The sequence below is a fragment of the Cetorhinus maximus genome, unplaced genomic scaffold (assembly GCF_964194155.1).
Source record: "Cetorhinus maximus unplaced genomic scaffold, sCetMax3.hap1.1 HAP1_SCAFFOLD_1222, whole genome shotgun sequence".
Classification (NCBI taxonomy): domain Eukaryota; kingdom Metazoa; phylum Chordata; class Chondrichthyes; order Lamniformes; family Cetorhinidae; genus Cetorhinus; species Cetorhinus maximus.
The window spans coordinates 31,858-59,028 of record NW_027597164.1 but is presented as its reverse complement, the minus strand read 5'-3'; the positions used below and the strand labels follow the sequence as shown (position 1 = coordinate 59,028).

General features: G+C 45.4%; 2 protein-coding genes across 2 annotated transcripts in view; one reads left to right on the top strand and one right to left on the bottom strand.

Annotated features, from left to right (window-relative positions):
- LOC144675915 (uncharacterized) overlaps window positions 1-27,171 on the bottom strand; it is a 62,457-nt gene that overhangs the window by 16,620 nt on the left and 18,666 nt on the right. The window contains 1 exon segment of the mRNA XM_078536448.1: window positions 4,275-5,106. Coding sequence (XP_078392574.1) covers window positions 4,275-5,106 — 832 coding nt within the window.
- On the top strand, window positions 7,680-23,635 carry LOC144675916 (uncharacterized). Its single transcript, XM_078536449.1, is given in 5 exon segments — window positions 7,680-7,732; window positions 8,245-8,389; window positions 8,494-9,275; window positions 12,084-12,214; window positions 22,478-23,635. Coding segments are annotated over 5 exon segments (2,244 nt in total). The 3' UTR covers window positions 23,611-23,635.

Genomic DNA, 27,171 nt, shown 5'->3' with positions numbered 1-27,171 from the left:
AGTTCCCATTTGAGTTCCTACGCCTTTCTGTCTCTCTATTGCGCATGTGAATGACAGCCAGGCGATGGAGCTGAAGGCTCAATGTAGCTGAGAATAACAGGGCTTGTGGCCCAGTTGGGAAACTGCCACTGACGTCGCACTAATAGAGAGAGACAGGAGGGTGCTGGAGGAATGACTGGGAAATGGGCCTCCAGCCAATCAGGGAGGGAGAGATGGTGATGTGACCCCCCCCCCCCTCCAAGGTTCAGTGCTCCTGTGTCCAAAGTGGGGAGTCATGAGGACAGGGTACAGAGGGGCCAAAAAGAAACCATTTGGATCCAGAACATTGTGCACATCCTTTTACTCTGGTTGTCTTTGATCCCCAGGTAATTTTGTTTTTTTAAACCATGTTCTGTTACATTAATTTTATCAGTAAAAATATTTGATTTTGCTGGACTTTTGATTAGATTTATGCACTTTAGGGAAAGTGGGTGAAAGGAATTGGCAGGCTGTTTAACAGAAAGTGAGTCCCTCTAAGGTAATTGGCAAAGGATCCAGGTGAGATGATGGTGGGGGGGTCGAAAACCAGGGGTCACAGTCTGAGGATATGGGGAAGACCATTTAGGACTGAGATGAGGAGAAATTTCTTCACCCAAAGAGTGGTGAGCCTGTGGAATTCGTTACCACGGAAAGTAGTTGAGACCAAAGCATTGTATGTTTTCAAGGAGTTAGATACAGCTCTTGGGGCGAAAGGGATCAAAAGGTATGGGAAGAAAGCGGGAGCAGGCTATTGAGTTGGATGATCAGCCATGATCATAATGAATGGCGGAGCCGAATGGCCTACTCCTGTTCCTAGTTTCTATGTAAATTTTATTTTTTTCACACAGCGAGTTGTTCTGATCTGCCTGAAAGCAGATTCAATTATTTATTTCCAAGGTGTAAATATTTGAAAGGGAAGAATTTGCAGGGCTGTAGGGAAAGAGGAGAGCAGTTGGATGAATCAGAAATTCCTTTCAAAGAGATGGCATGGGCATGATGAGCCAAATGGACTCATGCAGCCTGTGAATCTGAGCTTCTTGTCTTTGTGCAGGTTAAAAGGGTCAGATTTCATTTCAGCCTCTTCCTGGTATATATATTTAAAGAGACAAGTTTCTCTTTAGTTCTGAGGGACCGACATAACAATGTCTCCAATCCTCTGTATATTTAAACATTGAAGATTGCATGGCCAATTGTAGTCAACAGCCTTCCTGTCGCTCTCTCAGGAGGCAGCAAGAAAGCATTTGACTGCTTAACAATAGCAACCTCCGCTGAACATAATTAAACCACAACAACAAAAACAACCTGCATTTGTATAGCACCTTTAATCATGTGCTTCACAGGTGCCATTACTAAACAAAATTTTACACCGAGCCACATAAAGAGATGACCAGTAGCTTGGTTTTAAGGAGTTTCCTAAAGAAGCACAAAAGATCAAGGGGCAGAGAGGTTTAAGGAGGGAATTCCAGAGCATGGGACCCAGGCAGCTGAAGGCAAAGCCCCCAGTTGTTGTGCAATTGAAATTGGGGATATTGAAGAGGCCAGAATTAGTGAAGCACAGATATCTCAGAGGGTTTTAGGGATGGAGAAGATTACAGAGATGGGGAGAGGGGGATGTGAGACCATGTGGTGATTTGAAAAAAGGATGCTGGGGAGGGATTTGAAAAAAAAGAGAATTTTAAAATCGAGGTGTTGCTTGAGTGGGAGCCAGTGTTGGTCAGTGAGCACAGCGGGTGCTGTGACAGATAGGTGAACGGGACTGAGTGTGAGTTGGGAAACGGGCAGCAGAGTTTGTCGACTGAAGAAAACTGGTCCAGTTCTGTACATTTCCCATTACACTACTTATGTCTAAGATTGAGCTGACATCAAACCTTTCCATTGTGTAATCCGCTGATGTCATCACATTCTATTGTGATGATGTCATAAGATTACTTTCAGCATTTTTCTGATTATATAATCAGCTGACACCAGACTATATACTTTATTGGGAGTGTGGGATTAGCTGATGCCTGTACAATCCTTTACCTTTGCGCAGTAAGCAGAAACGATCGTTTGTGTGATTTCATAAATAGAATTTTTAACTACATGTACATAACTTATTTTTCAATACGGAAATGGTCTGGATCGTGAACATTTACCACTAAAATTAACCAATTTGCTAGCGCAAGCATATGTGACTTTTCAGCCAATTTGTTGTTCTTGTTTACAATAAATTGTTGGGGAGAAAAAAATGTTATTTCAACCAATCTCCTAATGTTATCAAATCCTTTTAAATATTTGAATATTGCTGAAAAAAGAGACATGCTGTCAAAGCTTTTCGTCTTGCACTCATCAGGATAGATGCAAGAATACCAAATGTCAAAGGGAACAACAGTTTAAACTGTCTGAGAAACAGGGTGCTAATTGGTTGTCATGGCATTGCCATGGAGAATGCACCAGGGAACAGTTACCCCAAGCTTTTGTTCAAATTCAGAAATGGCAAGTCAATTCTGATTGGTTGAGATGTTGCCATGGGGAATGCATCAAGGAACAATTGTCCCCCAAACTCCTGTTTAATTAAAAAGGCAAAATGCTTGGAACAAATTCCTTTTGTGTGCAGAAAACAGGGCCCAGTATTTGAATATGAAAAATCCAGTGCCTGGATCCAGTTTGCATGTTCACTACATCTAATCATTTCTTCCTATGGCCATAGCCTATTCGTGTACCACGTTTTGTTAAAATCTATCCATTAGTTTTTAAGATATATTGTTACAGACAGACAGACAAACAAACAGGGATGAAAACATTCTCTGTAAGGACAAGCTGAAAAAATAAACGTTTTTATTAAGACCGAGGAAGCCTTAGGCTAATCCACAGCCAACAACCTGCTCTGAAAACTCTGCTGATATTTTGACAGCTGTGATAAATTCCACCCCAGCAGCGGAGACAATCCACAACATTCCAAAGCAATCGCCATTCGAAATAAAACAAACCACAACAATTGAAAAGAAAAAGTCAATTCTCCAGCTCTCCCAATATGAACGGATCCTTCAAAAAAATTCCAGGATCCGGAACTACACCAAAGATAGGACAGTTCTTGCATGGTCGGTGTACCAAGTTTCAGTAAATCCATCCATTAATTTGTGAGATCAATTGTTTACAGACAAACATCTTCAATGGCAGAGATACTCTCAGTACATTGACCAGCCCCAAAATCTATTGTCTGCCAGTATTTCACAGGGGGAAAGGGGTGGATTCTCAGACGAGTAAGATAAGGCATCCCCTTTAAATAGCCAGTTCCCACAATGTATTCAGTGGCTTCTGGAGGGAAGCAGATTGGTCCACACTGGGAGTTCTTGCACTGCCCCTCCCCCCAGCCTCAGGTCAGCTGGCTCCTGCTCCTGCTGGACAATCTGCCTGTAAGAATAGGAGCGTGTTGATTTAAAAATAAACTTGCATTTATATAGCACCTTCCACCACCTCAGGGAGTCTCAAAGTGTTCCACTGCCAATGAAACGCTTTCTGAAATGTGGTCACACTGTAGGAAACGTGGCAACCAATTTGTGCACAGCAAGCTCCCACAGACGGCAATGGCCAGAGTGTCTGTTTTCACTGATGTTGATTGAGGGATAAATATCAGGCACCAGGACACCAGGGGAGATCTCCTCCCCCTCGTGCTCTCCTTCCAATTGTGGCCATTGAATCTTTTACATACACCTGAGAGGGCAGACGGGGTTCTCGGGTTAATGTCTCACTGGAAAGACGGTCCCTCCGACAGGTCAGCTCTCCCTCATAACTGGCACCGGAGGTGTCAGCCGTGGATTCTGGGGGCTTGAGTCTCTGGGTTGGGGATTCGAACACAGCACCTCCTGACTCAGAGGTAAGAGTGCGACCCACTGTCATGCTGTGTTGAATAAAATCATCTCGCTGGTGTTCTAGAATGATGGAATGGTTACAACACTGAAGAGAGGCTATTCAGCCCATTGTGTCTGTGCCAGCCCTCTGCAAGAGCAGCGAACATAGTGTCATTCCGCTACCTTTTCCACATAATCCTGTCAATTTTTCCCCTTCAGATAATGATCCAATTTTCTGTTGAAAACCATGACCGAATCTTCCTCCAAGCCCCTTCATCCCTGGCACCATTCTAGTACATCTCCAATCCTCCCCTTCACCAACTGTCAGAATGAACATGGTTCAGTCCTGGATGTGATTAACAGCAGCAATAACGGCAAAACCCAACTCCTGTAATTACTTGTGAACTCGCCGGTGTCTCAGCAGACTGGATAACTGACTGAAACCCTTCCCACACATAGAGCAGGTGAATGGCCTCTCACCAGTGTGAATTCGCTGGTGTCTCAGCAGGGTGGACGAATCTCTGAATCCCTTCCCACATTCAGAGCAGATGGACGGTCTCTCCCTGGTATGAACTCGCTGATGCATCACCAGGTTGCATGACTGAATGAATCCTTTCCCACATCCAGAGCAGGTGAATGGCCTCTTCCCATTGTGAACATGTTGGTGTGTCTGCAGGTGGGATAATTGAGTGAATCCTTTCCCACACTCGGAGCAGATGAAAGGCCTCTCCCCGGTGTGAACTCACTGGTGTGTCAGCAGGTTGGATGACTGAGGGAATCCCTTCCCACATGTAGAGCAGATGAAAGGCTTCTCCCCGGTGTGAACCCGCTGGTGTGTCAGGAGGGCAGATGAATCACTGAATCTCTTCCCACACTCAGAGCAGGTGAATGGCCTCTCTCTGGTGTGAACTCGCTGGTGCATCATCAGGTTGGATGACTGAGTGAATGCCTTCCCACACTCAGAGCAGATAAATGGCCTCTCCCCAGTGTGAACTCGCTTGTGTGTCAGCAGGTGAGATGAATTACTGAATCCCTTCCCACATTCAGAGCAGACGAAAGGCCTCTCCCCGGAGTGAACTCGCTGGTGTTTCAGCAGGGTGGATGACTGAGTGAATGCTTTCCCACACTCAGAGCAGGTGAAAGGCCTCTCCCCAGTGTGAATGCGTTGATGAGTTTCCAGCGCAGATGGGGTGCAGAATCCCTTCCCACAGTCCCCACATTTGTACGGTTTCTCCATGGTGCAGGTGTCCTTGTGTCCCTCCAGGTTAACCGCTCAGTTGAAACCTCATCTTCACACAGAACATGTGTACAATCTCTCCCGGCTGTGAATGGCGTAATGTTGTTTCAGACTGTATAACTGTTTAAAGCTCTTTTCACAGTCAGTGCACTGGAGCACTGTCACTCAGTTGTCTGTGTCTCATTGCTTTTCCAGTCACACTGATGCTTGAAATGTTTTCCCACAGACAGAACAGGGGAACATTTCTCCTTCCACATTCAAAGGGCTGATGATATTCAGGTCCTGATGAATCCAATAACTCTGTCAGATCTTGATGCGATATTTGGTTTGAGTTTCCCAGATACAAGTCCTCTCCTAATATCCTGTAAAAGGAGTTTACAAAAGTTATCATTGTCAGTGCAGGATAAAAATTCACAACACATAATTCTAGTTTCTACGGAACATTCTTTCTCTCATATTCCCCAGAAGCAGTAGCTCTCTGTCCCACACACAGTCCCTCCATTCTCACTTTGCTGTACCTCCCAAATCTCCTGAAGGTGCCATTTCATGCTGATCAGCAGATCCATGTGCACTGCTTCCTGTCCAGGGCACAGGGGCCTTTGAAATCATTATGCAGGCTATATATATATGTATACATTACTGGATTTAAAATGTGCATAATATACACTGGCATTACTTGATTAAAGATACAGAGAGGATGCAAGGAAGAGCTTTATTTAGGAGCGAATGTGCATGACCTGGAACTCACTGCCTACAAGGTTGGAGGAACTCGCGATGATCAGTGATTTCAAAATGAAATTGGTGGACACTTGAAGGAAATAAACTTGTAGGAGAACGGGGTAGAGAGGAAGAATGGGATGGATGGCTCTAGAGAGAGTCAGCATGGACTTGAGTTGCTGAATGCATTCCTGTGCTGTAATGACTCGATAACTGGAAATATATAACGGTAGCTAGAGTACTATATTACAAGACTAGACATATTTATAAATGAAAGTTATTATCGGTCAACAAAAAATATATCAAATATTTACCATATAAAAACATTCGACATATCTCTGCCCTATATTAGTTTACTGCCAGCTTAAATGTCAGGCATCTCCTGGGGAATCCGCCTATTTTATTGGAAATACTAGGAAAGAGGCTATCCTTTTAGCCAGACAAATAAATGTGTCAAGCTGAGGGAGTAAAGGGTGTCAATGTCTTTAAGAGAGAGCGAGAGAGAAAGAGAGACCTGGGTCAACCTTTCCACAGTCTGCACCCTCTTCCTTTCCCTTCAGTTCCTGCAGGTCAACAATTTAAACCCAGAATTAGAAAAGAAATGGAAAGGGGGAGAAAAAGAAAGTGTTTTACTCACAGATATTTGACACGGGACTGGGGAGAAAGTTTTCGTGTGTGAGAAGCTAAATCCTCATTCAGAGAGAGAAGCAGCATCAGCAGCTTTGCTGGGCAGTAACGGACAGGTTTAAAAGCTCATTGTCCAACATCCGCATTCAAACAATGGGGGAAGCTCCGTGTCGGCAATGCGACAGTGCCCGCGCTCTGATTGGTTGGAGGACCATCCACCTTCCGGTCGTCCAGCTCCTCCCATTGGTTAACCTCGGTCCGACCACAATGAGGGAGAGTAACCCGAGCGCGTGTTCGGTGGAGAGAGTTTGACCATCAAGTCCAGTGCTCTCAATGTGAACTGGGAACGCTCCTCTGAATCATTGTGACGCCTGAATCAGCCAATAGGACTGACTGTGCTCCGCGGTGACGTCCTCGGGTTCCAGTTTGCAGACCAGGCGCGCGGACACGGTAGCCCCACCCATTGTTCCCCATCCCCCGAACCTCCTCGAGCCAAAGTTTCCAGGCAACCGGCTGACGGCTCCGGCCAGAGCGAGAAGCCGCTCAGCGAATTCCCCCTCTGTCTACGGCGACTGGCTTCTCCAAAAAGAGATCGAGAGCGACCGCTGACGACAGCCGCACTGCGCCTGCTCCGGACAGAAAGCGCTTTCTGCGCCTGCGTGCTGGGCTGCCAGCTATGGGAGTGGGGAGGGGACTGTGTAAAATGTCTTCTCCTCATTTTCTTCCAATGCAATTTGATTTTAAACGGCACAGCATTTGTGTTTAGGTTCATAAACATTAAAACTTCTTCCTCGGTCCAACATCTGTGAGTAAATCACTTTCTTTCCTTCCCCTGGGAAATACAGAGAGTTGCGGGAATCTGTAACTGGAATTAGTGCCAAATATGCTGAGGGGGGAAATGCTGGTGATTTTGTGGACCAGGCTGATGCTCCAGCTGTTTAAAGTCATATTTATCCGGTCTATTGAAATGCTATTTGTCTGTTAATGCAGGCTTCATTTATGTTGAATTTAGTTTGATTGTTACCGGCATCGTTTTTAAAAAATAAAACCTTGTCCTTCTGTTTATTCCGTTGGGGTTGTCTGGGAATTTGTATATTTTAAGGTTATTGGTTTCCACAGGGATCGTAACAACAGAGAAATGTCTAGTTATTTATTATTCTGTATTAAAGTTCATTTATTATTATTTCTAGTCCTGTAATAATACTGTAGCTGCATTATATATTTCCGGTCATAGACTCATTACAGCACAGATGGTGTCCAATTGGAAACTCAGATCCATGCTGACATTCTGTAGAGTAATCCAGTGAGTCCCATTCTCCATCTGTATCCTCGTTCCCCTGAAAGTTTTTCTTTCAACTCCCTATCCAATTTCATTTTGAAACCATTGATCATCTCCGGTTCTGCCATCCTCATAGGCATCGAATTCCAGGCCATGACTACTCGCTGTCTAAATAAAGTTCTTCCTCAAATCCCCTCTGTATCGCTAATCAAGTATTACAATCTTTTTGGCTCCTTCAGGAGAATTGGGAGTGTATAAATGAGATATAACAGAGTGAGAATGAAGGGAGTAAAAACAGAAAATGGTGCAAAAAACTCAGCAGGTCTGGCAGCATATGTGGAGCGAGAAACAGAGCTAACATTTTGAATCTGTCTGAACATTCCTGAGAGCTCAAAATGCAGGGAGCATGTTGGGAATGGAGATTTACAGCTTTTGGGGAATGAGAGGGGAAAGAATGTTCCATAGAAACTAGAATTGTCTGTTCTGAATTTCTATCGCAGACTTTCTGTGATGACTTTTGTAAACTCCTTTTACAGGACGTTAGAAGGGGATGATTTGCAGTCAGAAAGCTCAAACCAAAGGTCACGTCAAGATCTGGCAGAGCCACTCGATTCATCGGGATCTGAATATCAGCAGCCTTTGAACCTAGAAGAAATATTTGTCTGTTATGTCTGCTTCAAAGTATTTGAAACATCAGTGTGACTGGAAAAGCACCGATTCTCACACACCCGAGTGAGTGTATTCCAATGCACTGGCTTTGGAAGGAGCTATGAACTGTTATACAGTCTGAAGAAACATTGCAGCTTTCACAGCCGGGGAGACCGCACAGGGGTTGTGTGTTTGAGCGAGGCTTCAACTGATTGTCAAACCTGGAGAGACACAAGGGTACTCGCACCATGGAGAAACCATGGAAATGTAGGGATTGTGGGAAGGGATTCCGATGCCCGTCTGCATTGGAAATTCATCAACGCAGTCACACTGGGGAGAGGCCATTCACCTGCTCTGAGTGTGGGAAGGCATTCAGTGGTTCATGGCAGCTGCACGCACATCAGCGAGTTCATGCAGTGGAGAGGCCATTCACCTGCTCTCAGTGTGGCAAGAGATTCAGTGATTCATCAACCCTGCTGAGACACCAGCGAGTTCACACTGGAGAGAGGCCGTTCACCTGCTCTGAGTGTGGGAAGGGATTCACCCAGTTATCCAACCTGCTAACACACCAGGAAGTTCACACCGGGGAGAGGCCATTCACCTGCTCTCATTGTGGGAAAGGATTCACTCGGTTATTCAACTTGCAGACACATCAGCGAGTCCACACCGGGGAGAGGCCGTTCACCTGCTCTGTGTGTGGGAAGGGTTTCACCCAGTCATCCAACCTGCTGCTACACCAGCAACTTCACACTGGGGAGAGGTCATTCCTCTGCTCTCAGTGTGGGAAGGGATTCACTCGATTATCCAGCCTGCAGAGGCACCAGCGAGTTCACACCGGGGAGAGGCCTTTCATCTGCTCTGTGTGTGGGAAGGGATTCACTCAGTCATCCCATCTGCAGACACACCAGCGTGCTCACAAGTGATCACAACGATTGGATTCTGATCTTATTGCTGCTGTTAATCACATCCAGAACTGAACCATGTTCATCCTGACAGTTGGTGAAGTGGGAGGATCCCTTTCTGCTGGACTGGCCGGTCTCACAACTTTGTTTCCAGTGGGCTGATGCTCTTTGAGGCTTGTTGCGAATATCTATTGCACATTTCATATGGATCATAAAATAAAATGCTGTATGGATGGAAAAAGATATTCATGCATTTCTGTTTGGAATCGCCCAAAGCATGCCACGTTGCCATGGAGATGGGCTGTTGGAGTTAGAAGTTTAATTTATCTGGGTGTTTCCCACAGAAGGCAGTTGCACATCTGGGCTTGTGTATTTTGCAGCTCACTTGGAGTTGGTGAGGGAAAAGAAGCTGGAAGATTTGCCTGGCTTGGAGCTAGAGGATGAAATCTACAGTGGCCCTCCCAGTGAAAGGCCTTGTGGTAGAAAGCAGTTAATCATATGAATTAGGAGCAGGTGTTGGCCATTCAGGCCTGTGAGCCTGCTCAGCCATGTGATAAGATCATAGCTGATCTGATTGAGGCCCCAACTCTACTTTCCTGTCTACCCCCATAATCTCTGATTCCCTGTCAATCAAGAATTAACTCAACCTCAAAATTATTCAGTAGCCTCCACTGCTTTCTGGTGAAGAGAATTCCACAATAGACGACCCTGTGAGGAGACAAATTTCTCCTCATCTCTGTCCTAAATGGGAGACCCCTTATTTTTAAACAGTGGCCCCTAGTTGTCGTCTCTCCCATAAGGAGAAACATCCTCAGCCTCCGAAGTGGCCGGGAGGCACAGATTTGTTTCAGCTCAAAAGGAGGCCATTCAGCCCATCGTGACTGCACCGGCTCTTTGAATGGTCATTTGATTTAAAGCCGCTCTCCCGCCTTCTACCTATAAACCTGCATGTTCTTCCTTTTCCGGTAACAGTCTAATTCCCTTTTGAATGCTTCAATTGAACCTGCCTCCACCACACTCCCAGGCAGTGCATTCCAGACCTTAACCACTCACTGCGTGAAGAAGGTTTTCCTCGTGTCACTTTTGCTTCTTTTACCAACTACTTTAAATCTGTGCCCTCTCGTTTTAGATCCTTTCAGAAGGGGGATCTCATCAGATTCTCCCCATCAACCCTGTCCAGACCCCTCATGATTTTGAATACACTTCCAGCCCACTGAAACACCAGTTCTTCAGACTGGTGAGAGGCCATTCATCTGCTCTGAGTGTGGGAAGGGATTCACTCATCATCCCACCTACTGGCACACCAGGGAATTCACAAGTAACTATTGTGATTGGATTTTGCTGTTAATCACAAACAGAACTGAACTATGTTTATTGGGGTCTGTTTCTGCTGATGTTAATAAACTCCAGCCCAGTTATAGGGCATAATATTGTGGATAAAATTCAAATCAGCAGCTTTGTGTTAAATACAGTGTGTTGAGTCTTTTTAGTATCTCTGAGACAAGTTAGTTCCTTTTGAAGGGCTCTCCCTCTCCCCTGTCTCCTCCATCCTCATTGCCAACAAGTGTGAGAAGCTCATGGAGTTTCTTTGTCACTAAGATTGAAACAATTTGATCAGCTGCCTCTGCTGCCTCCCTCCCTTCCACTAGATCACCAGTCCAATTAACCTTGAATGTTCCCCCCTCGCCCTGAACGTACATCTTTCTGTAGTTTCTCTCCCATGTCCCCTTGTTCCTTCTCAGCACTTAGCTTTGCCATGAGACCCATCTCCTGCTACCCCAGCCCTATTTTCACTCATTTGTTGATCTCCAAGCTTCCCATGTTCATTAACATTGTTAACAGTTCTCTCTCTTCAGGCACTGCTCCTCTCTCCTTCAAATCTGACATTATCACCCCCTCCTCAATAAAATCAACCATTGATCCCACCATCCTTGCAAACCACTCCAAGCTCCCTTTCCCCTTCAAAGTCCTGAAATGTGTTGACACCTCCCAAATCCTGCCCATCTTTTTGGAATTCCATTTTTGAATCTGAACATATGAAATAAGAGCAGAAGTAGGCCATTTGGCCCCTCGACACATAAGATTTCTGCCTCTGCCACATTATCGAAGTAGCTCTTCTCATCGTCCTAAACTGCATCCAATGTAACCAAGGTAAACTCTCCCTCATTGTCCTTTGTCCTTCTTGGCCCATCTACAGTCTTTGACACCATTGACCAAACCATCCATAGCGATGGTGAATAAATGCTGGCCTAGCCACATCCCATAAATGAATTAAAACATAAATTCCTTCAATGCCTCTTCATTGTTGTCCAGCTGGGTGGGACTGATCCCTGATTCCTTTATTATCAAATTGCAGCAAGAGGATCAGCTGCAGTAGCTGTGATTATTTGAGTTTTTTTTACAAACTGACTCACTGGGAAAATGATCATGTGTCACTAGACATTAACATAAAAATGTTCCATTATCGGTCTCACATTGACTGTCTCTTACAGACCAAGTCCTTCTAAATATATCACCGCTCCTGGATTAGATCAACAGGGAAAAGTGAAGACGGTATAGTCCACAACCCAATCTAATAGCAGTAAAAATATCTGAAAATTCCCATTAAAATGCAAGGCATTGCAGAGCAACTGTGTCTTCTGTGACTTATTGGAACAGAGTCATTACACAGATTGGCCAAAAGCTCCATTATTGCAGGATGCGGATGGTAGAAGATGGAGCTTGATCTTTCTTATTTTTCAACACCGACATTAGCGGAATCTCACCCCCACTTTCCTAGAATCAAACGAAGATTAAGTGAGTTCGATCTCTAATGGCGGCCGCAGTACCCACAATACCATACGGCTCAGAAACCGCTCTATCTGCCGCGGGTTGGCCGGGTGGGTCGCGCATGCTCGGAGGGTCCTGGTCTCTTTGTTTGAGGTTGTTCCCGGAGAGAAGCCGGAAGCGGCGGATAGTGAGAGTGGAGAATGTTCATTGTTTAATATTCGGCTCTGGGGCCGCACTCGGGATTTGTAAACCCCGCCCCCCTGCCCGGGGTTTATTCACCCGACTGTTCACGATGCGCGGCTGATTGACGGCGGAGCTAGACCAATAGGAAGAGGGGGCGGGGTTGGGGGCATAAGCACCGACGGCTGATCCTCCAACCAATTGGAGTGAATGAGGGGCGGGGCTGAGTCCAGATCATTGGCTGAAACTCTGCATCATTTTGAAATGGGCAATGGGAGATGTCACAGAGCTGGAAGCAGGCAGCCTGGAGTATTGTGTGCAGTTTTCGTCTCCTTACCGAAGAAAGGATATACTTGCCACAGAGGAAGTGACTGCAAAGCTTCACCAGCCTGATTCCTGGGATGGCAGGATTGTTGTATGAGGAGAGTTTTGGGTCGACTAGGGCTGTATTCACTGGAGTTCAGAAGAATGAGAGGGGCCGTCATTGAAACGTTTAAAATTCGGACAGAAGTGTACAGACTGGATGCAGGGATGATGTTTCCCCAGGCTGGGTTTGGAGGGGTGGGTGGTGGGGGGCGTCTGGAACAAGGGGTCAGTCTCAGGATATGGTGCAGGCCATTTAGGACTGAGTTGAGGAGAAATTTCTTTGCACAGTGCGTGGTGAACCTGTGGAATTGTCTACCACAAAAGGCTGTGGAGGCCAAATCGCTGAATAGATTTCTAGACATGAAAGGCATCAAGGGGTTTGGGGAAAGAGGGGGAGTATGATGTTGAGGTAGAGGGTCAGCCATGATCATTTGAATGGAAGAGCAGGCTCGAGGGGCCAAATGGCCTACTCCTGCTCCTATTTTCTATGTTTCTAAGTGTCTATGCCTTGGTAAAGGAGCAGATGTTGGTCACAAAATCAGCTCAGGGTGAAATCAATGTTGAGATGATGAACAATGTGGCTCAGACTCAGACAGTGGCCAGAATAACAACAGAATAATAGAATCCAACCAATACAGTCAGATGTGAACTTACTGGTGTGTCAGAAGGTTGAATGATCGAGTGAATCCCTTCCCAGATTCAGTGCAGGTGAATGGTTTCTCTCCATTGGTATTTCATCTGATCTTTAGAGCTTTGAAAACTCTTCAGACAGTGAGAACAATTAAAAGGTCTCTTATCAGACTCAACAACCTGATGGGCAGTGAGGTTGGACACACAAGTGAATCAGGATTGGATGTGTCAATAAATTTCAGTTATGGAGCAGCTCTATTAAGAGAAAGGCAGGACAAACTTAAGGACTAAAGGTAAAGTTCAGGCAGTGATTTACAGAACAACGTGAGCTCTATACTTCCCTTGTCATATCTGGACAGCAGAGCACACTTCTTCCCTTGGAGCTTCCAGTTTTCTTGTGGAGTTTCCAGCTTTCGTGTTTCTTTCTCTTCTTTCCTTTGTTCTTTTCTCCACTGTACCAAACCCCTCAGGTGGACTGTTCTTATGCTGGAAACCCCCCAACTGGCTCCCCTGAGGCCGCCAATCAGAACTGTCCATGGACATTTCACTACACAATCATGTGGCTCTTGTCCAATCACAGGTGTGTTCATGTGAACAGCATTCGCCTGTTGATGAGAGCACACATATTCCTCTATGATTACATAGAACATCTGCACTTCCACCATCTCACAGTTCTAAACTCAGACAAGCCGGTTCAAAGCATGACATCACCTCCAGAGATTCTACCCTACAGATCAACACACAGGCAAAGAAAGAACACAACTCCTGCAGACTATATTAATACACAGTCAAAGAAAGAACAGAATTCTCACAGACTGTATCCGGAGAATGGATGACTGAGTGAATCTCTTCCCACACACGGAGTAAGTTTTATGCTTTCTCCTCACTGTGAATGTGCTGGCGTTTCTGGAAGCTGGATGATTCGGTAAATCGCTTCCCACACACAGTGCAGGTGAATGGCCTCTCCCCAGTGTGACTGTGCCAATGAGTTCCCAGCCGGGATAGAGAACTGAGTCCCTTCCCACAGTCCCCACATTTCCATGGTTTCTCCCTGTTGCTTAATCCTTGCTGACAATTCTTACTGACTTACACACTCTTCAAAGTGAAACCTCCATTATGAAATTAAATTATCAAACAACAGGAATCAAAACAGTGAAATATTTTACAGGCACATCAATAAAAGCTTCATCAATCAACATTGATACTGATGAAATTTGGAAGTCACTGAGTTCAATTATTTCTGACACAGCAGCAGCAACATTTGGTAAAGGTGGAACCCACAACAAAGGCTGGTTTGAGACCTACTCAGCAGAGATGACATATATCATTGAAGCAAAAAGCAAAGCCTACCTGGTGTACAACATAAACCCAACAGCTAAGTACTGTGTGCAGTACCCTGTTGCTAGTGTCCATGTGTCTCTCCAAGTTGGACGATCAGTTAAGCCTTACACAGGATTATATAGGATATACAGCACAGAAGGAAGCCATTGAGCCCAACCAGTGCATGTTGGTGTTTATTTTCCACTCAAGCCACCTCTCATCTTTCCACTTCTAAATCTACCATCATGAGCTAATATTTCCTTCAGCCACATATGTTTGTCTAACCTCCCCATGAATACATCTATACTATTCCCTTCACCCACTTCCTGTGGTCTTCAGTTCCACATTCTCACCACTCTTTGGGCGAAGAAGTTTCTTTTGAATTCCCTATTGGATTTCTCGGTGACTATCTTATATTGATGGTCTCTAGTTTTGCTCTTCCCCACAAGAGGAAACATTCTGTCTGTTTCCTCTCCATTAAAACTTTCATCATTTTAAAGTCCTAAATTAGTTCAGCTTCAGACATCTTTTTTCAAGAGAAAAGAGATCCAGTCTGTTCATCCTTTCCTGATATGTAAACCCATGCATTTCTGGTATCATTCTTATCAATTTTCTCTGCACCCTCTCCAGTGTCTCTATATCCTTTCTATAATTTGGTGACCAGAACTGCACACAGTACTTGGCTGTTGGGTTTATTTTGTGTGTCAAAAGGAGATCTTCCTTCCACAGCTTCCAACCTCATAGTCTCCCAACCTCCCACAACTCTTTCTCCGGTACATCGATGACTGCTTCGGTGCCACTTCATGCTGTCACCTGGACCTGGAAAAATTTATTAATTTTGATTCCAATTTCCACTCCTCCAACACTTTCACATGGTCTATCACTGACACTTCCCTTTCCTTCTTTGACCTCTCTGTCTCAATTTCTGGTGATAGACTGTCCACCAATATTCATGACAAGCCCACCGACTCCCACAGCTACCTCGACTACAGCTCCTCACACTCTGCTTCCTGTTAGGACTCCATCCCATTCTCTCAGTTCCTTCACCTCCGTCGCATAGTTCCGATGATGCCACTTTCCAAAACAGTTCTTCTGACATGTCTTCCTTCTTCCTTAACCGAGGTTTTCCACACACGGTGGTTGACAGGGCCCTCAACCCTGTCCGACCCATCTCCCGCGCATCTGCCCTCACACCTTCCTCTCCCTCCCAGAACCATGATAGGGTCCCCCTTGTCCTCACTTATCACCCCACAGCCTCCGCATTCAAAGGATCATCCTCCACCATTTCTGCCAATTCCAGCATGATGCCACCACCAAACACATCTTTCCTTCACCGCCCCCCCGTCGGCATTCTGTAGGGACCATTCCCTCCGGGATACCCTGGTCCACTCCTCCATCACCCCTACACCTCAACACCCTCCCATGCAACCACAGAAGGTACAACACCTGCCCCTATACTTACCCCCTCCTCACCGTCCAAGGGCCCAAACACTCCTTTCAAGTGAAGCAGTAATTCACTTGCACTTCCATCAATTTAGTCTGCTGCATTCGCTGCTCCCAATGTGGTCTCCTCTACTTTGGAGAGACTAAACGCAGACTGGGTGACCACTTTTCAGAACACCTTTGGTCTGTCCACAAGCATGACCCAGACCTTCCTGTCGCTTGCCATTTCAACACCCCATCCTGCTGTCATGCTCACATGACCGTTCTTGGCCTGCTGCAATGTTCCAGTGAAGCTCAACGCAAACTGGAGGAACAGCACCTCATCTTCCAATTAGGCACTTTACAGCCTTCTGGACTTAACATTGAGTTCAAAAACTTCAGGTCATGAACTCTCTCCTCCATCCTCACCCCATCTTTTATCCCCCTTTTTAAATTTAATTTTATTTATATATATATATTTTTTTCTTTTCTCACTGATTTCTATTATTATTTTTGAAATTTATTTCTATTCATTGTTTATTTCCCACCTTTAAGCCTATTTTGATCCCCTCCCCCGCGCCTCACCCCCACTAGGGCCATCTGTCATTGCTCATCCTGCTTTCCACCCTTAATGTCACCATTAGCACATCCTTTAGCTCATATCACCATCGTCAACACCCCTTTGACCTTTTATTTATGACATCTTTTGCAGTCTCTCCTTTGCCTCCACCGATCACTGGCCCTCTATCCAGCTTCATCTGTCCCACCCCCTTTAACAGCTTATATTTCACTACATTTCTATTTCTCTTTAGTTCTGATGAAGAGTCATATGGACTCGAAATGTTAACTAGTCTTTCTCTCCACAGATGCTGTCAGACCTGCTGAGTTTTTCCAGCAATTTTTGCTTTTGTTCCTGGGTAACCACCCCTTCAATTGTCTGTCTCTGGACACCACTCGCAATGCGCATGCGCACCGATATAGATGGAGCAGCCATATTGAACATGCTCCAGCTCACAATGCCCGTGTGATTGATGTCAGCTCCAGGCCAGTAGGAGGAAGGAGCGGGATGGAGGACCGAACGGGAGCAGTAGGTCCCCCATCCAATCGGAGTGAGTGAGGGGCATGGCTGAGCATGGATCTCCCCTAACTTGCATTTCCCCTAACTTCGTCTACTGCATTCGTTGCTCCCAATGCGGTCTCCTCTACATTGGAGAGACTAAACGCAAACTGGGCGACCGCTTTGCAGAACACCTCCGGTCTGTCCGCAAGAAAGACCCAAACCTCCCTGTCGCTTGCCATTTTAACACTCCACCCTGCTCTCTTGCCCACATGTCTGTCCTTGGCTTGCTGCATTGTTCCAGTGAAGCCCAACGCAAACTGGAGGAACAGCACCTCATCTTCTGACTAGGCACTTTACAGCCTTCCGGGATGAATATTGAATTCAACAACTTTAGATCTTAAACTCCCCCTCCCCCCATCCCCACCCCGTTTCTTCCCTATCCCTTTTTTTCAATAATTTATATAGATTCTTCTTTTCCCACCTATTTCCATTATTTTTAAATCTACAACTAATACCTTGTTAGCCTTTCCACCCAACCCCCACTAGAGCTGAACCTTGAGTATCCTGCCATCCATTCTTAATTAGCACTTTTCTTAGATAATATCACCACCTTCAACACCTCTTTGATCCTTTTGTCTGTGACATGTTTTGATTATCTGCTCCTATCACTGCTTGCTTGTCCACACAACCACCCCACCCTCAACTTCTCTCTCCCCCCGCCCCCCACCTTAAACCAGCTTATATTTCACCTCTCTCCTAACTATACATCAGTTCTGTTGAAGGGTCATGTTGGACTCGAAACGTCAACTCTTTTCTTCTCCACCGATGCTGCCAGACCTGCTGAGTTTTTCCAGGTAATTCTGTTTTTGTTATGGATCTCCCTCATTTGTTGAACAGAGTCACATAGAGTTATACAGTACAGAAATAGGCCCTTCGGCCTATTGGGACTGTGCCGGCCATCAAGCACCTGTCTATTCTAAACCCATATTCCACCACCTGGCCCGTAGCCCTGTATGCTATGGCTTTTCAAGTGCTCATCTAAATACTTCTTAAATGTTGTGAGGGTTCCTGCCTCTACCAACCCCTCAGGCAATGTGTTCCAGATTACAACCACCCTTTGGGTGAAAAAAATTTTCCTCAAATCCCCTCTAAACCTCCTGCCCCTTACCTTAATTCCATGCCCCCTATTATTGACACCTCCGCTAATTATGCCCACCATAATTTTGTAAGCCTCTAATATGTTCCCCTTCAGCCTTCTCTGCTCTAAAGGAAACAACCCTACAACCCTAGCCTATCCAATCTCTCTTCATAGTTGAAACGGTCCAGCCCAGGCAACATCCTGGTGAATCTGTCCTGCATCCTCTCCAGTGCAATCACATCCTTCCTATAGTGTGGCGACCAGAACTGCACACAGTACTCCAGCTGTGGCCTAACTAGTGTTTTATACAGCTCCAACATAACCTCTCTGCTCTTATATTCTACGCCTCCTCTGTACTTCCTAGGGTCCTACCATTCATTATGTATACCCTTGCCGTGTTAGTCCTTTCAACATGCATCACCTCACATATCTCAGGGTTACATTCCATTTTCCACTGCTCTGCCCATCTTACCAGCCCATCTATATCATCCTGTAATCTAAGGCTTTTCTCCTCATTATTTACAACACCACCAGTTTTTATGTCATCTGTGAACTTACTGACAACTGAAACTCTGCATCATTTTGAAAGCTGATTTTGTCTCAAACTCCACGAGAAAACTTGATGAAACCCTTTGGGTGTGGAGCAAACATTTCAGCAATTGTTACTGAAATGGACTTATTCACAAGGAATGAAATAAACATACTTAATTAGAGAACCATAAATAATATGTACCATTTAACAACACTAGATATACCTCACCCTATATTAATTTATTGGCCCCTGGGTAACCGCCCCTTTAATTGTGAATATTAAGAAAGAGGCCATCCTTTGTCAGACGAATAAATGTGTCAGATTCATTGCGAAGATTGGACAACAGATCCATTGTTGCAGGGTTCGGATAGTAGGTGATGGGCCTTGGTCTTTCTTAGTTTGCAATCTCTATATCAGTATAACCTTGTCTTCATTTCTTCAGATTCAGACAAAAATTAAGTCAGTTCCAATGAAGAGTCATAGTGGGTTTGAAACAATAACTCTGTTTCTCTCTCCACAGATGCTGCCAGAGTTGCTGAGTTTTTCCAGTATTTTCTGTTTTTATTTCAGATTTCCAACATCCGCAGTATTTTGCTTTTATTTTAATGATCAATGGACTCTGGGTCTCTAATGGCATCCGTATTACCCACAGTCCCAAACATCTATAGAAACCGCTCTATCTGCCGCGGGTTGGCCGGGTGAATTGTGCATGCTCGGAGGGTCCTGGTCTCTTTGTTTGAGGTTGTTCACAGAATCACACAGTGCAGAAGAGGCCCTTCAGCTCTTCAAGTCTGCACCAACATGTGAGAAACACCTGATCTACCTACCTAATCCCATTTACCCGCACTTGGCCCATGGCCTTGAATGTTATGATGTGCCAAGTGCTCATCCAGGTACTTTTTAAAGGATGTGAGGCAACCCTCCTTCATCACCCTCTCCCAGGCAGCGCATTCTCCACCCTCTGGGTAAAAAAGTTTTTCTTCACATCCTCCCTAAACCTCCTGCCCATCACCTTGAACTTATGTCCCCTTGTGACTGACCCTTCAACTAAGGGGAACAGCTGCTCCCTATCCGCCCTGTCCATGCCCCTCATCATCTTGTACACCTCGATCAGGTCGCCCCTCAGTCTTCTCTGCTCCAACGAAAACAACCCAAGTCTATCCAACCTCTCTTCATAACTTAAATGTTAATAAAGGCAAGTATCCCATATGCCTTCTTAACCACCTTATCTACCTGTCCGGCGGATAGTGAGAGTGGAGAATGTTCATTGTTTAATATTCGGATCTGGGGCCGCACTCGGGATTTGTAAACCCCGCCCCGGTTTTATTAACCCGCTCCCGACAGTGACCTCTCACCTGACAGCTCACAATGCCCGGCTGATTGACAGCGGTTCCGGGCCAATAGGAAGAGAGAGGCGGGACTGGAGGACCGAGCAGGTGCGGTTTGCCCTCCAACCAATTGGAGTGATGGATGGGCGGGGCTAGGCCGCGACTGATGCATGCGCAGTACTAGAACCGGAGCTGGAAGAAGGAGCGGTCGAGTTGAGATCACAAAGGGTGAGAAATGAATCTAACGGCTGGAGATTGTGAACCGGGGAGGGGGAGCCTGGAAACCACGCGCGAGCTCGGAGGGCGGGTGGAGATTGTGAACCGGGGGGAGCCTGGACACCGCGCGCGAGCTCGGAGGGCGGGTGGAGATTGTGAACCGGGGGGAGCCTGGACACCGCGCGCGAGCTTGGAGGGCGGGGAGACGGTGCCCCAGTGGTAATGCCACTGGGCTCGTGACATGGGTTCAAGTCCCAACATAGGACTATGGGTTATTGTCCTTGTGAGTGCAGCACAGTTTTACCGGAATGATACCTGGACTCCAAGAGTCAGTTAATAATTTATAAAACTATCAATTATCGTAAACCCCATCTGGTTCACTAATGTCCCTTTAGGGAAGGAAATCTGCCGTCCTTACCAAGTCCGGCCTACATGTGACTCCAGCCCCACAGTGATGTGGTTCACTCTGAAACGGCCCAGCAAGCCACACAGCTCCAGGGCCATTAGGGATGGGCAATGCACACATCCCATCATAGAATAAAAAAACACATGGTGTGTGCGGGACTGGAAACCCTGGTAAGAGGCCTGCCTTATGCAGGCAATTGCCTATTGTCATATTGAGAGGGGAAGGTGGAGTGAATGGGTAGTGATGTTGGTGAGGGAATTGTCATTTGTGGCAGAAAACTCCAAACTTGTCAAGCTTTGTGTCAACGATTGTTTCCTCATTTCACTGTGAAAGACATGGCTACAATTTTTTGACCATGCTTGTCCTCACTTCCCCAGATTCAGACAAAGATTCAGTCAGTTCCAAAGAAGAGTCATAGTCCTAGACTCTGGGGGCATAGTGTAAACATGAGAGCCAGACCTTCCAGGAGTGAAGTCAGCAAATACTTCTACACACAAAGGGAGGTAGAAGTTAGGAACTCTGTTCCACAAACAGCAGTTGATGCGAGATTAAATTGAAATCTGACAGGGACGAGGGACTAAACGGCCAACTTCTAGAATTATAGAAACTTGCAGCACAGAAAGAGCCCATTCAACCCTTTATGCTTGTGCTGTTTCTTTGAAAGAGCAATCATGTTTAGCCCCAGACACCCACTTTCTGTTTGTAATCCATATGTTCCTCATTCTCAAATCCCTGTCAACTTCCTTTTAAAATTCCTTCTCGAGTCAGGTCCCAGCACCTTTTCAGGTAGAGAGTTCCAGATCCTGACAACTCTCTGTTGGTGCAGAAACTGCTGAACTTGATGTTGAGTCTGGAAGTTTGTAAAATGCCAGATCGAAAGATGAGCTGCTGTTCCTAGAGCTCCCACTGAGCTTCATTGGAACAGTTCAGGAGGCCAAGGACAGAGAGGTCAGAGTGGGAGTGGGGCGGAGAATTAAAATGACAAGTGACTGGAAGCTCAGGGTCAAGCTCACAGACTGAACAGAGGTTGTTCCACAAAGTGATCACACAATCTGTGTTTGATCTTCACCATGTCGATCAGAGCACATGATGAGCACTGAATACAGTAACTAAATTGAAAACAATTACAAGTAAATGACTGTTTGTTTTAGGCCAAAGAAATATACTTTATTTGAAGAGTAAGGGTTACAATATAAAACAAGCCGATTTCCAGAATATTAAACCTTCAGTCCAGTTACAGTGATTTTTAACATCAGCAGAAACAAACCCAAACTATCAGAATGAACAAGGTTCAGTACTGGGTGTGATCAACAGCAACAATAACAGCAGAATCCAACCCCTGGAGTCAATGCTGAACTCGCTGGTGTATCAGCCGGTTGGATGATGGATTAAATCCCTTCTCACACGTGGAGCAGGTGTCCGGCCTGTCCCCAGTGTGAACTCGCTGCTGTGTGTCTTGGAGCTGATGGCTTCCCCATGCACCAGCTGCTCTTGTCTTTCCAGGTGGTGGGGGTCATGGGTTTGGGAGATTCTATCAAAATTCTGGTTGAGCTGCAGATCTATGAAATCCATCTTCTTTTCCCTCCTCCACCTCTCACTCTCTCTTCTCCCACAGAGGCCAGAGTCTCGTGTAGGCCCAGACCGGGAGGTAGATTCCCTTCCCTCGAGAACATTAATGAACCAGTTGGGTTTTTATGACAATCTGGCAGTTTTCATAGTCACATTTTCCTCGTGTCAGCCCCACAAATTACCGGATTCATTCAGCTCAATTTCACAACCTGCCTTTCTGTTTTTGTGGGTTCTCTTTCATATTTCTTTGTTTCTGTTTTGAATTCACATTACAGAGTATGAGAAGGATTTGCAGTTAGGAAGGTCAAACCAAAATCACATCAAAATCTGCCAGAGTCTCTCGATTCATCAGGACCTGAAGATCATCAGCCTTTGAACATGGAAGCAAAAAGCACCGTTTACACCAGGGAGAAACCGTGGAAATGTGGGGACTGTGGGAAGGGATTCAGATCCCCGTCTAATCTGGAAACTCATCGACGCAGTCACACTGGGGAGAGGCCGTTCATCTGCTCCGTGTGTGGGAAGGGATTCACTCAGTTAATCTGCCTTCAGAGACACCAGCGACTTCACACTGGGGAGAGGCCGTTCACCTGCTCCGTGTGTGGAAAAGGATTCACTCGCTCATCCCACCTGCTGGAACACCAGCAAGTTCACACTGACAAGAGAGAGTTTAAATGCCCTGACTGTGAAAAGAGCTTTAAAAACCCACATGGACTGAGGGAGCACCAGCGCATTCATACTGCGTATGCACCATTCAGCTGCTCACAGTGTGGGAAGAGGCTCAGGACTTCATCCCGCCTTCTGAAACACCAGCGAGTTCACACTGACGAGAGACCGTTTAAATGTCCAGACTGTGGGAAGTGCTTCAAAAGTTCTGGGCATCAACAATGTCATCAACGTATTCACACTGATGAGAGACCATTCAGGTGCTCTCACTGCGGGACTGGGTTCAGGCAACCATCTCATCTCACTGCACACCAGCGCACTCACACTGGGGAGAGGCCGTTCACCTGCTCTGAGTGTGGGAAGAAATTCACTCAGAAACCCCACCTGCTGAGACACCAGCGAGTTCACACTGACGAGAGGCCGTTTAAATGTCCAGACTGTGGGAAGTGCTTTAAAAGTTCTGGGGATCTGCAATACCACCAACGTATTCACACTGATGAGAAACCATTCAGATGCTCTCACTGTGGGACTGGGTTCAGGCAATCATTTCATCTCACCGCACACCAGCGCACCCACACTGGGGAGAGACCGTTCACCTGCTCTGAGTGTGGGAAGGGATTCGCTCAGTCATCCAACCTGCTGACACACCAGCAAGTTCACACTGGGGAGAAGTCGTTCACCTGCTCCGGATGTGGGAAGGGATTCACTCGCTTATCCTACCTGGTGACACACCAGAGAGTTCACAAGTGATTACAGGGGTTGGATTCTGCTGTTATTGCTGGACTGAATCATGTTCATTCTGACAGTTGGGGTTGATCTCTAATGTTAGTTGCCCAGTTTAGACTTAGCGTGTACCCGCACCATCTCTCAATTATGTGTGAATAGACCATCATGTCTGCAAACCTCGTTTTCAATGTAAATCACTCAGAAACTGCCTTGAACTAAAGATGAACAATAAAGAGATCACAGTGCAATCCTGCAGCTCTATATTGATGGGAGAAAGTCTGTTCTGTAACTCGAGGATGAAGCTCGGTAAGTTCTGAATGTTTTTAATTACAAGTAGGCTCGAGCTATTTGAGAGACGGGCTGTTCAAAGCTGTTAACTTGTCAAATATTGAAGGAATTACTCTGAAAATAAACTCACCAATTGATAACCTCAGACTCTGCTCCCTGCTGTAATTAATACTCAGCCATTCGTGCTGATTTACAGTGAATCACTGAATATCCTGTGGAGTCTTTGTTCCTTGTTTTATGAAATAGCTCTCCCCATTAGTGAACTGCTGGATAACTCTGATTACACTTAGACATGTCTAGAAAAGGTCTGTGTGCCCACATTTCACTGTGATTTGTAAACAATGAACAATGTTCATGGCCTGACTTGTAGTCTGGTATCCGGGTGATTTGTGAAGAAAGATTTAATTCACTCACTCAGCAGCTTGAGGGGAACCAGACTGAGGTTTAATGAACATAATAAATAGGAGTAGGAAGAGGCCATTTGGCCCATTAAGTCTGCTCTGCTATTCGATATGATCATGGTTGATCTTCTACCTCAGATCCACACTCCCCAGAAACCTTAATTCCCCTTGTACCCAAAACTCTGTCGACCTCTGTCTTAAATATAACTGAGAACCACGGATCCCTGGGATAGAAAGTTCCAAAGATTCACAACTGAGTGAAGAAATTCCTCCTCATCTCAGTCCTAAATGGTCGACCCCTTATTCTGAGACTGATCCCCGTGTTCTAAATTCACCAGTTGGGAAACATTTTCTCAGCATTTACCTTGTCAGGCCATTTAAGAATGTTTCAGTTGGATCACTCAATCTTCCAAACTCCATTCAATCGAGGCCGAGTCTGCTCGATCTCTCCTCATGGGACAATCTCCTCATCCCAGGAACCAGTCTGGTGAACATTTGTTTCACTCCCTCCAGGGCAAGTATGTCCTTCCTTAGGTAAGGAGACTAAACCTGCACACACTACTCCAGGTGATGCCTCACCAATGCTCTGTATAATTGTGGTAAGACATCTTTACTCTTATACTCCAATCCCTTTGTAATAAAAGCTAACAGACCATTTACCATTTGTTTGCTGTACCTGCATGTTAACTTTCTGTGATTCATGTACAAGAACACCCAGGTCCCTCTGAATGCAAATATTTCCCAGTCTCGCACCATTCAAAAAATATTCTTTTTTTTCCTACCAAAGTGGATAACTTCACACTTCACCGTGTTGTATTCCATCTGCCATGTTCTTACCCAACCTGTCTATATCCCTGTACAGCCTCTTTGTGTCCTCCTCAGCACTTACTTTCCCACCCAACATTGTATTGTCAGAAAACCTGGATACATTACACTCAGTCCCCTCATCTAAGTCATTGATATCGATTGTAAATAGCTGAGGCACAACTGCTGATCCTTGTGGTACCTGCTAGTCACAGCCTGCCAACCTGAAAATGTCCTGTTTATTCCCACTCTCTGTTTTCTGACCATTAACCAATCCTCAGTCCATGCTCAGATACCCCCCAAACACCAGACCGAATTTTGTGTGATGACCTCTCGTGTGGCCCCTCATCAAATGCTTTTTGAAAATCCAAATACACATCTACTGATATCCTCATTATCCTCCTGACTTATTACATTTTCAAAAAGCTCTGAACACATTTGTCAAACATGATCTCCCTTTCATAAATCCATATTGGCTCTGCTCGATCAGTTAATGATTTTCTAAGTGCCCTGTTACCACATCCCTCATGGTAGATTCCTACATTTTGCCAATTACTGATGTTAGATGAACTGGCCTCTAGTTCCCCATTTTCTCTCTTCCTCCTTTTTTGAAAAGTGAGATGATGTTTGCTATCAAGGTTGGGAGAGACACTCTGGAAGGTATGGGGGAGCTGGGACTTGTCCATGAGAGTAACCAAAGGTCTAGGATCTGAAATAATCCAGAGTGATGATGATGTGTTAGTCATGGCTCAGTGGTTGCATTTCCATGTCTTAGTCAGGAGGTTGTGGATTTAAATCCGCATCCAGAAAGATGAGCATAAAATCCAGGCTAACATTCCACCGCAGTACTGAGGGAGAGACTGTCAGAGACTGCACTGAGACAGAATGGATGGGTGTAAGAGATCCATTGACATTATTTCAAAGAGCAGGGGATTTATCCCAGGAATCTTGGTCAATATTTATCCCTCAATCAACGTCACTGAAACAGATTATCTGGGTATTATCAATTTGTTGTCTATGCGATCTTGCTGTGCATAAATTAGCTGCTGTATTTCCTACATTCCAACATTGACTGCACTTCAAAGGAATTTCATTGGCTGTAAAATGCTTTGGGACATCCTGATGTCATGAAAGGCTCTGCAGAAATAAAAATCTTTCTTTAACAGAGGAGAAAAGGCCCAGAAATGGAACAGTCGAGAACAAGATTTCAATTAGTCTCCTCTTATCCTGAAGAAAACAAATATTCCACACACTGTGTGTTTGACGCCAAAGTGATTTATTTGACATTTAACCAGAATATTAAACTCCAGCCCTGTTACAGGGATTATTAACATCAAGAGGAATAAAGCCCCAAGAGCTGGATTTTCAAAGAGGGTTGGGAACCTGACACTGGATGAATTCTGGGTCCGCAATCTGCACCTGAACTGCATCGCTCTTGCAGCATTATTTTTAAATGTAAATAAGCTGTTTTGGCAGGAGGTGAGCTCAGCATCCAGACCGAGGCACCAAGTGCCTCCGGGGGCAGGGAGCTTCCTGTCCAGCAGCAAAGGCAGCCATTTTGGGGTTTGCTACTGCTTTGCCGAGGGGAGCTAGCAGCTCATGAAATGACCAGGACAATAAAGACAATACAAGTGTGCACGGACATCAAGATACAGCGCTCAAACCGGAACAAGTCTATCCCTCAAATTCAACAAACAAAAACCAGATGAAAATTAACTTCCTTTCGATCTATGGTAACTCCACAGCTGTGCGCTAACGTGCAGCAGACTATCTGACTTCATCCTGTAAGTAAGCCTGGGTACTAGATTTTAGTGTAGCCCAACCATTTTCAGGTTCATTTCATGTCATATTCATTGTAATAAGCTAACAATGTCAAAACACAATTTTCTGCTAACATTGAGATAAGAAGCCATTTTGATGATTTTAACCTTTTCCAACAAACTTTCCCAAAACAGTATTACGAAGCAGTGATTGACGGGCAACAGATGATTGGTAGTTGCTTAGAAGTCGCTTCATGTTATCTCAATATTTCTCCATTAGCATTTCTTATGAGAGAATTAAAGTGCTGTAACAGCTGGGAAAGAAATGGGAT